General features: G+C 42.6%; 1 protein-coding gene across 1 annotated transcript in view; it reads left to right on the forward strand.

Moving 5' to 3' along the window:
* Positions 1 to 1755: 1755 nt before the first annotated feature.
* brinp3a.1 (bone morphogenetic protein/retinoic acid inducible neural-specific 3a, tandem duplicate 1) overlaps positions 1756 to 11707 on the forward strand; it is a gene marked incomplete at both ends in the record, with an annotated part of 57527 nt that continues 47575 nt past the window's right edge. Inside the window, one exon of the mRNA XM_080723123.1 lies at positions 1756 to 2027. Within this exon, the coding sequence (XP_080579249.1) occupies positions 1756 to 2027 (272 nt within the window). The remainder of the gene's footprint in view (positions 2028 to 11707) is intronic.

Genomic DNA, 11707 nt, shown 5'->3' on the forward strand with positions numbered 1-11707 from the left:
ATTGTATTAATAGTGGCTGCTGAATAAAAGCTTTCATCAACATCATCATCATCATCATCATCATCCACCACCATCTTCTTCTTCTTCACCACCACCATTACTAGTACCACCACCAAAGAAGATGACCAGAACTGTGTTAATAGTGGCTGCTGAATAAAAGCTTTCATCATCATCATCATCATCATCATCATCATCATCATCATCATCATCATCATAGGCTATTAGTAGCTAATAATCTGTATAGCTAATTCAACATTCTAGAATCCTCCTTTATACTAGCCGTGTATGGAATTCATTTGGATTACTGCTCCACTTCCCTATTCATCCGGATATTAACCTGAACTGCAGCTGACTTCTGTCTAAATTCTCAAATAAAAACACACGCCCCCCATCCCTTTGACCAGTGACCACCACTTCATCCTCTGGCTGCCCCTGAACCCTCCTACACCCACTTCCTCCTGTTCTGCTCCAGCCAATGGGGAGTGAGCTCGGAGCTGGAATAAATTAATCGCTTCGTACGGCCAGGAAGAGAGAGAGAGAGAGAGAGAGAGAGAGAGAGAGAAAGAGAGAGAGAGGGATGCAAGTGCCATTCACACTACAGACTGCACGGGGGATACGTAGGACAACGCAACATCAGCACCACTCGCTCTCCGCCGGGCGCCGCGCACCGCCCGAAGTGCTTCTCTAAACAAGACAAGAATGGAGTAACAGGGCTGATGCGCACCTGCATGTGGTGTTTCGTTCGTGCGTTGTAAAATATTACGATCGGACGCTTCCCGAAACTTATAGGCATGTCAAAAACGACTTGGATTGTTCCTCCTCGCAGGTGCGCGCTTTGAGCCCGACTGTTATTCTATTGGATTGTACAGCCTATTAATGGAAGGCTATCCCTGGAAGTAGACCTATGCGACGGTGAAAAAAGAGCTTGTTTCAAGTTTTGGTCCACGTCATAGTGCTGTTATCTCTAAAGAAGAAGAAAAAAGACAGCAAAACATTTCCATGCCGCGCTTTATATGCACTGCCTCGATCTCAACTTCACTGGCCATTCAAGGGATTTTGCGGAGAGTAATTCCTGCCACAACGCAAGGACCATAAGGCTTGCACAATCAGGTAAAGAAAAAGATAATTAAATCAAGTCAAGTTTTTCTTTCTTTCTTTCTTTCTTTCTTTCTTTCTTTCTTTCTTTCTTTCTTTCTTTCTTTCTTTCTTTCTTTCTTTCCTTGGGGCACCTTGGTCTACAGATATATTACATTTTAATTAGGCCTAAATGAATTAGCCTATTAGGACTGCAACATTAGTGACTGATCACTGATTATTTAAAATGATGATAGGCCTATGGTAATTCATTGTGAATCACAGCCATCGTGCATGTTTGAACCAACAGGAAAGTGCATGAATGACTCCAAACTCTATCTCACTGTCTCAATTCAATTCAATTCAATTCAATTCAATTCAATTCAATTCAATTCAATTCAATTCAAAGGGCTTTATTGGCATGAGAAAACATACATTTACATTGCCAAAGCCAAATCTCTCTTTCCCTCTCTGCTTCTCCATGTAGCTAACTATCTCAATCCCTGATTTGCTCTCTAACACCCAAAACGTGGAGAAAGAAAGAAACCATTTTTGTCTTCTCTGCCCATGCCTTGACTCCCCATGTTCTTCTTCTCTCTCCTTCCTCTCTCCCCAGTCCCCACCCAGGATTATTTCAACGCGTGGGGAGAATGAGGAGTCATCGGGGCCGGGGGAAGCAGCATGAGCGGCCAGTGCAGCTCCGTTAGACTGGTGGCCCTCATGTTTCTATGGAGGTGGAGGTGGTTAACGCTAAGCCTGCTCCAGTGCTACGTGTCCGTGTCACAAGGGGCCCGGCCGGCTGATACGGCTGCCTTGGGCGCTGGCTTCAGCGGCGGAACAGGGCCCCTTGGCTGGCTCCTGTCCGATAAGGGACCCTTTCACCACGCCCAGGAGTTTGTCGATTTCACAGAGCGCTACCAGCAGGGTTTCGCCACAAAGTACAAGATATACAGGTGAGTAGCCTTGACCACGGAAAGAGGGAGACGGACCGCTGTCATAGCCATACAGAAAGTGTTCTGAAGGATCAAATGAAACTAGTCAGAACCAGATAAGTAATATTAGAAATTGAAATCACGTTATTTTTGCTGAGAGCAAAATAAGTATCTTGACATAAAGCCAGAGTGAAGTAGGCGAGCAATCAAATCCCATTCTGTAACAGGTTAAAGATAGCCTGAAGATGCATATTTAGTAGGGTTAGTGTCGGAATGGAGACATGTCGGAAAGGAGACATGTCGGAGTGTAACCATTTAGTAGGTGGCAATGTGTGTGTGGAATGTGAAATCAAGGGTTTGTGTTGAAGGAAGATGACTTTAGAGGGTCTTTGCATGTAAAGGAATGCACACACACACACACACACACACACACACACACACACACACACACACACACACACACACACACACACACACACACAGTTAAATCCTTAGTGCTCGTTCATCCATTTGTAACTCTGACTGTCACTGTACAACTTTAACCAAATCTACCCTATGTTCTGGGTCCTCTTTGGTTCCAAATTTTGTGCCCTCTCAGAGTGTCTCACAGCTGCTTTTTTGTTCCAAACACCAGAATCTTTCATATCAGTACAGACTTCAAGCAGGCTAGGTACCGCAGGAGGGGCTTTGGTGAAGCAGCAGGATATCAGAGATACCTGACGGAGCCAGTTGATGTGCAACAGAGGGTCGATGGGATGTTACTTGGAAGCATTGTAGTCACTTGTCAGCTTTGAAGCATGCCGATTAACTCCCATTTTTAAAGAATTCAACCTAGAATGTAATGGATGAATTACTGTAGTTCATGCCCATTTAGATGTCAAATTTACGAAACACATTTACCAATAAAAAAGGTGACATTACATCGTATGGGTTGTATAGAGCAGCCCGTGCAACAAGGCTTACTGTATGTTGGTGTCATATTAATGTACCTGAAGTTAATAATTGCTAAATGTAATACAATCATTACTGTAACTGATGCCGATGATAAAATACATCATTTTACAGTAACTAGCCCTTACCCGTTCAAAGATATGAGCTCCGAAATGATGTGCAGTGTGTGGGTTATGGGATGTGCACTGTGCACACAGTATATGAGGGATGGAAAGTAACTTTAACTGGTGCTTGCATGCTAATATGTAGGAGCATCAATGTAAGAAATACCCGTTCCATTTAACGGCTACAGAGATACTGTGTACCGATCTGCATGATTTTTGGACAACATCTGTAACAGGGCCAGAACCCCCCCCCCCCCCCCCCCCCCCCCCCGCCCGCCCGCCCGCCTGCCTGCACACCCCCCCCCCCTGTGTGTGTGTGTGTGTGTGTGTGTGTGTGTGTGGGTTTGTGTGTGATTGTGCATGGCCTGAACAACAGCGCCCCTCCCTTAACATGTGTGGTCACAAAAGGTACTGTAGGCTAAATAGATATAGATACACCATAAAAATGCTATTATACAGCATACGATTTGTGAAAGTGACAAACGGGCTTCACAGTTATGTCAGGTGTGTTCATATGCTGATGGTGATGCGATTTCAGATCAATTGCTCCAGCCACAGAGGAGAAACGCTGTGACACTCAGACACTCAGACATTCGCAAAATTATAGTATAGATATGAAAAAGGCCTCTCCTAAAGGGAACTCTCATCACATTGTACAGATTATTTTGTTTGGTGCGAGACATCGAAAATCAGTGTGAAGCTTCAGGGTATTAATACTTTAGGCTTTGCTATTTTGACTTAAGTATTGCTCTTTTGCCTTAGAGAGAGAGAGAGAGAGAGAGTGTGTGTGTTTGTGTGTGTGTGTGTGTGTGTGTGTGTGTGTGTGTGTGTGTGTGTGTGTGCGTGCGTGCGTGCGTGCGTGCGTGCGTGCGTGCGTGCGTGCGTGCGTGCGTGCGTGCGTGCGTGCGTGCGTGCGTGCGTGCGTCTGTGAGCATGCCTGAGTTCGCACCTTATGTGCCAGCTTCAACACATAAGCTTGCCTGTGTGCATCCTATGTACGTATTAACCTTTCCAGTACTTACAGTGTGTTATATGGCATAAGCCTATTTGTACATGTGTATCACAGGTGCAAATGTGTGAACATGTACTGTGCTGTGAATGTCTGTCAATAGACGTTTGAATGTGCCTCTGTATTTGCGGGTGTGCGTCTGTGTGCATAAGGCACAGTATCTCTATGCGCCAGGTGAGTGTTTTGATCCACGATGAAGAGTGTGATACTGTGAGAGGCTGTCAGTGCGGCTGGAACTGCTTGATGGCAGCTGAACAGGGTTTTGACTGACACTGGCATTTAGCAGCTGACAAGAGGTGATGCAGCCAGCCACAGACGGAGAATGTAGTGTAACTCGTCTTATCCCAGGTCCTCCCCTCTCTCTGTGTCTCTCTGTGTGTGTCTCTCTCTCTCTCTCTCTCTCTCTCTCTCTCTCTCTCTCTCTCTCTCTCTCTCTCTCTCTCTCTACCCCATACACACACACACACAGTAAAATACTTGGAGACTGTAAAATGTAACCAAATGGATTTGGTTCCATCTATACAGTCTCCGAGTTACAGGATTTCACTGTCCATTATCGCTCCATATCTTTGTCTCTCCCATTCTCTCTGTCCTTCTCCAACTCTGTCTACATTTTTCATCTGTACTACATCACTTGGTTTCCTTCTAGATCCGTCTCTCGACTTCCTTTTTTTCCCAGCCTCTGCATCTCTCTCTACCCCCTCTTTCTCTTTCTTTCTGTTTCTTTGCACACCACCCAAATACATTATACTGCACAACGTACAATCAGAAAATATACAGACACACCGGTCTACACGCACACACACGAGCACTCGCTCATGTGCACATGCACGTGCGCACACACGCACGCACGCACACACACACACACACACACACACACAGGAATGGGTACAAGGAATAATACATTACTCTTAATTAACCGACAAGGTGAAAAGAAGGTTAAATATTGATATTAAAAGCCCAACTCCACCTCTATCATTACCGCCAGCTGGATCTTCACAGCCGCCGTTCTCTCCCTCAGACAGTCCTCTCTCTCTTTCTCTCTCTCTCTCTCTCTCTCTCTCTCTCTCTCTCTCTCTCTCACCCACCCATCTGATGATTTCAAACCAATTGCTCTACTTCACTCATAAATATTCCCCGGAGCTCGGTTGGCCTTTGGCGGCAGGGGCAGAGGCGAGGGAGTTGAGTGTTGGTGGAGAGATGAGAAGAGGGGACCGGAGAGAGTCCGTCACTAGAGCCTTATCCCCCCCTGGTGGCTACTTAGTGCATCGGGACGCTGCTGACCCTTAAGACAAATGTACCTTGTTGCTCGACCATTTTGCTCAACAAAACTTACATACTATATTCACAGTCTCTCTGACTAACTTACATACTATATTCACAGTCTCTCTGACTTTACTTGAAAATATGATTGATATCCACAACATTAACACACTGACTGTTCACACACAGTATCATTTGTACAGAATTCGCATTGCTCCTCTCAGTGAGAATCACAGTTCTGACAACATCTGCATGTTAATTTGGTAACAAATACAAATATTTGTGGAATACAGTCTCCTATTTTCATGTTTTCCAAAACATTAGAAACATAATAGAACAGATGTACAGAGCCCCTATACATCTCCAAGTCTACAGGCGTGAGTGCCAAGTCGTTAATACCACACTAATCAATCGTATTGCCTCCTCAACCCCTCTTACTATCCACACCAATCACTATTCAACGTGTTACTACCTGTGATTACTGAAATACTATATTTAATTACACATAGAGGAAACACCTCCTCTCCTACTAGTAAAATGTATGCTATTGCACATCATGCATCAATAATGTAAATGAATGTTAATTGCCGACCCGAATGTTTAGTGTATAACCTAAGATGGAGGATAGCGTTTAATTAAAAGTTGGAGTGTTCCTCGGGCTTGTGATGTTTTAAAATTGGGTCTGTGGGATGTTCTTTTCTGCTCGTTTTCATTTCATTTTAATACCCGGAATGATTAGCAAAGGCGATGCACACGGTAGCATTATTACATTAGTCAAAATGTCAGCTCAACCTTTATTCATGGGTCATTCATTTTTAAGATCCAACCTCTGTGGAACAATTTCTCATCCCCTGCTTTTATTTGTGCTCCCAGTGCTTTAGCTGCAATTTACTGTGACTGTGTGTCATCTAAGCAGTCCTTTCTTGTAATTAGGCAGTGATTAAGGGTTTCAATTAGATATGAAAATGTGTTTATTAAGATGATATGGTGCGGGGACATGTTACTTCTCAACCGAAATGTGCAACGTAATTGTTATTTATTATGTAAAGTAGTGTCAGAAGACACTAGAATAGATAGACCTTTATTGATCCCACGGTGGAAATTCAGTTGCCATGGCATTACAGCAGAACTTAACAGTATTAAGCACAGGACAGATGCACAAAAAGAACAACTAGGACTAACAAATAATACTAATAATTTACAGGAAAAATAAAAAGCGTTAGCACCGCACAGGGATTAGGAAAGCAGAGAGAAATCTTGTTTTGTCCTTAGCACTTGGCCTGGGAATTAGCATGGTGAAAGAGCTTTGCAGGTGTAGATGTAGAATGCACCGAATATTTAACAGTATATGAACTGGTATAAAGAACAGAACAAAATGTACATAGACAATCTACCCCCAGTAATGTGTGGGTGAACAGAACACTCAGTCTAGATAGTGGTACGTGGTAAAACGTGAGCGTCAACTTATGGTTGACTATATCTTCGTTGTCGGGGTGAAAACCTTGTATGTCCAAAACCGTTCGTTTTGCATTTATCATTTTAAAAATGATTTAAACTAGTGAAAACAGCCGATCTACAAGCACACAACGCCTCGCAGCGCGAGGCTTTGTGTGCTTGAAGATCTGCTGTTTTCACTATTTTTGTGCGACGGCCTTGTATGATGAAGCAGGGCTTTACTTTGCGAAAAAACGTACAAATTTGAAACTTGGAGATACGAGGTTTCCACCCGACGACGACATATTCCTGTATGACATAAACATTTCAGTGAATCCAAGGGGAAAAAAAGAGCACAAAGCGCGAGAGTCATGAGCGTGATGTTGAATATTCTGCAGAATATAAAGACGTGGAATGGAATTGAACAGAACAGTGCTGTGCTCAAGAAATGAAATAAAACTAAACGAAGCAGATCAGTACTTGACAGAGCAGATTACTGTAAAACAGGACTCAAGTCTAATTTATACTTTGCCATGTGAAATATGAATTAGGCTTTAGTTTTCACTGCTCCTTGCAGTCTGCTGTCATACAGCACTCGAATGAATGGCTTGACTGAGGAGTCACACAGGAGTTCCTCTATACTGCAGTCAAAGGTTGAATGAGACTCCAGGACAGAAGCATTATTAGAGTGTCCTCGTCAGCTTCAGGAGCAACGGCAATGACAAGGACCTCATCCAGTGTAGGGTCTATGTCTTCTGACAAGTGTTTGATGTGGGGTGGTATCAGGGGCATAGATCCAGGGCGGCATCTTCCATTCCGTAGAGATTGTGTGTGCGTGCGTCGGTGCGTGGCTGCGCGCATGCGTGCACACGTGTGTGTGTGTGTGTGTGTGTGTGTGTGTGTGTGTGTGTGTGTGTGTGTGTGTGTGTGTGTGTGTGTGTGTGTGTGTGTGTGTGTGTGTGTGTGTGTGAGCGGCTATTACAAACAGTGAATGTGTGTTGAGTTTTAAACACCAATATGGTATTCAAAAGGCATCATTTTCAGACTTTTCACTTTTCCCGCATACAGTATCAAATGACTATGCATTGTGTGAGAACAGTACCACCTCTCCAGCTTTTACAACGTTGGTTTATCATATTTTAAGAAATCCTAAACTGTGTAAACCAATTAATTAAGAATACGTATTTTGTGAGTGTTATTCCTATGCCAGAGTGCACACATATAGAGCTAAACAAGAGATGTTCAGAACCACTAATTAACCTTCAAAGCCTTAAAAGTGTGTGTGTGCGTGCGTGCGTGCATAGTGTCTGTGATCTACAACAGCAATGTCAAGAAGAGTTCATCAAGTCTCTTAGGTGCTGTTCACTCATTGAGTGTGTCTGGGAGGTTCAGTATCAGTGCCTATATCTATACTATAATTTTGCGAATGTCTGAGTGAGTGTCTGTCTGTCTGTCTGAAACAGCGTTTCTCCTCAGTGGCTGGAGCAATTGATCTGAAATCGCATCACCATTAGCATATGAACACACCTAACATAACTGTGGAGCCCGTTTGTCACTTTCACAAATCATATACTGTATATTAGCATTTTTATGGTGTATCTACTATCTATTCTGCATCTAGCATGAGGCACATCTATTCTGCATCTAGCATGAGGCAACATGTTTAACCAGCTCTCTCTGTGTGTGTGTGTGTGTGTGTGTGTGTGTGTGTGTGTGTGTGTGTGTGTGTGTGTGTGTGTGTGCAGGCAGGCGGGGTGTGTGCGCAGGCGGGGTGGGCGGGTGGGTGGGCGGGCGGGCTGGGGGGGGGGGGGGGGGGGGGGGGGGGGGGACATACCATAACCCACACACTGCACATCATTTTGGAGCTCATATCTTTGAACGGGTAAGAGCTAGTTAACAATAATAGGAAAGCCTCATTATGTATCCACAGTCATTCCAGGCACTCCTTGTTTTTGTCTACAAGGAACAGACTCTGTCAGGGCTGTGACAAATTTCAATACCACAGGGAGCAATCTGCAGCCTTCATGACAGCACGCTCCGTTGTAAATCTGGCTTTTTTCCCTCTGTCTCGCTGTCTAGTCTCTCTTTGGTGTAGTGGCATTTGTGGGAGGTGTAAATCAATAGTGTGATTGCTTTTTTATGAACAAAGTGCACCATTCTACGTTGTTTCAACCACTTTTCCCAAACAGCGTAGTGCTTAGTTAATAATATTTGTAGTATTTCATTTGTCAGCTGTCACATTCTCCCAAATAATATTCAAGATGGGGTGGTCAACATGACCTACATTGTTTTATACATACATTTCCCCTAAAGGGTGCTTTGGGAATTGTGTGATAACAAGGGGCATGTAATTTCCTTTAACACATTTAGTGCCTATCCCGGCCAGGTATACTTGGGCAGAAAAAGAAGCTGCATAAAGTGCCGATCCCGGGTATAAACGGGACATACAGTATACTGTAAATACAGTAAACTTGTTTTGCCTTACCGTAAGGTCTGGGCTGTCGATTGATGATCGGTAATGGGCGGTTTGAGCGGTTTGTTTACAAAAGACGTTGACGTGCTTGCAAAGTGAAAATCCTCCATAGAAACCCTTTGATCTTGCAATAAAGAAGCCTCATTATCTTGAAAAAAAAAAAAAACATTTTGATCCCAAGGCTGGCATTTTTCATGGCAAAATAGCGCTCCAATGATGGCTTTCTGCTGACGATCGCCATTACTGTGGCTTTCTAAACAACATCCGGGTTGAGGTTGAAAAAAAGAAAGTGACCAAAAATGTGCGCATTTTCATCCCGGCTTTTCAAAATAAGAGCGGCCGCCTACGGGGGGAAGTCCCGGCACCCTACGGCTCTTCATCCCTTCAAAGTAAAAGGCACTTAATGTGTTTTAACAGCATGTCACTCAAACTGTATCCTGATAAAATACATGTAAATGTTAAATAAATAAAACTACTTTAGATCGTAGCCCATCATTCATTACAAGCATTTATATTGTAGTAAGCCACATAAACACAAGCACACTGACAGACATAATGGCAACACTTCCATAACACTCTGTGGATGATTTGTCCAATTAGTACAAAGCTAATTCTAAAATGTTTCAGTCACAGCACCTGGTTGTCCAGCTGTAGGTACTTTAACTTTCACCCACACCATTTTACATCCCTGATTTAATTTGACAAAATACTGTGGGATTTAAAGGGATTCATTTTGCAGATTGAAGGCACGTTTCGAAATCAAAATCAAAGATTAAAAGTTTAAGGGATAATCAGCTGTTTAAAACATCCACATGAAAGCAATTTGTGGTATCAAAGGCATGAAAAAGTGAAATGAGCAGGAACTGGTATGTGGTCTTGTTTATACGACCCCTCGGCATGGTTAATAGGATTTCCACTAATTAATAGCCTGATGTTTGTTTGATGTTGTCGAAACACTATTGGTGGCACTTTCATGATACGTTCAGTGAGGTCATTAACTTATATTAGATTGCAGCTATTAACGACATCATTACACACTCTCTGTCTCGATCTTTCCTTATCTTTGTTTCTGTCACGCTCTCTCTGTGGGTAAACAACCTCCATTGTTCCTCTGTTACTGTCTTTCTAACCCTGTCCCTTTTGATTTCAAACAGTCTCCCACTAAATCTGCATCATAAGTAGCTCAATTAACAAAGTCGACATGTGCCCCTGAGCATTTGACTTGAACATGTTGATTAGTTTTGTGTAAAGTTTCTTCGATGTCGTCACAGAGTCTTTGGAATTCTTAATTTTGGGATGATTTCTGTTGCTGATGGAGTGTACTGTGCTAGAAGGATGTGAGACGGATCAATGTCTCATTACATTAAGCTGGGTAGAAAAAAAGAAAAGAAAAAAAAAAAAAAAGGAAACAAAAAAACTGAACAAAAGTGACAAATCTGTAACTTTGAAGGCAAGGCAAGGCAAGGGAGGTTTATTTGATTCAACAAGGCAATTCATATTGCTTTACATAAACCATTAAGCATTAAGACATCAAGGCACAGAGCATAATAAACACATTATAAAAGTATATATGAAAACAACAAAAATAAAAATGCAAATAAAAAATGATGATAGATTAAACCTACGGTGCAGAAGAATGATACAAAAATGTAAATAAAAGGCGATAAAAGGTAAAAGATGTTTAGCTTTGGTTTAAAAGAACTAAGAGTTTTAACAGACCTGCAGTTTTCTGGGAGTTTGTTAAAGATATGCGGGGTATAACAACTTGAAAGCTGCTTCTCAGTGTTTAGTTCCAATTCTGGGGACAGAAAGCAGACCTCAGACTTCCAGAGATGTTTGGATGGTTCGTGATTTATTTTGAGATCAGAGATGTATTTTGGCCCCAAAGCATTCAATGCTGTATAAACTAGTAACAGAGGAGCATACAATAGGATTTGTAATCTGCTGGCGAGTGCTTGCAAATACATATAATGTTGAGTATTTTACTGAACCAGGCAGGGCAGACTTTAGTCCTATTTTACAGAATTCTCTTCAGGGAGGTCCTTCAAATAACTCTGAGCCCATATCAACCATTTTGCACAATGGGTTATTTTGGTATCTGGGATAACCACGCCCACTACAAAACCCAATACTCTGTTTTCGCATCCTTGTTGAAACCAAGTACATATGAATGGACAATGTAGTAGGCATTGTAAAAGGTGTTTGCTACAGCACGAAGACAGATTTACTAACGTGAAGATAAACAAAGGGTTAGGTTAGGGTTAGGGTTAACATTTCTTTGGCCAAAAAAAAGAAAAGAAAAAAGAAAAAGAACCTTGTAAAAGACAAAGAAATCGGTGGACCTGTAGTTCTGGACCTGATTTATCAACACAGGTACAAATGAGGTCAGTTCAGTTTACCTTGGGCGTTGGACTGCAATTTACACAGTATATTACATCATGGACACAAAAAGGAGGGCTATGTTTCC

This window comes from Nannobrachium achirus (assembly GCF_963921795.1).
Source record: "Nannobrachium achirus genome assembly, chromosome: 1".
In the NCBI taxonomy this organism is placed as follows: Eukaryota; Metazoa; Chordata; class Actinopteri; order Myctophiformes; family Myctophidae; genus Nannobrachium; species Nannobrachium achirus.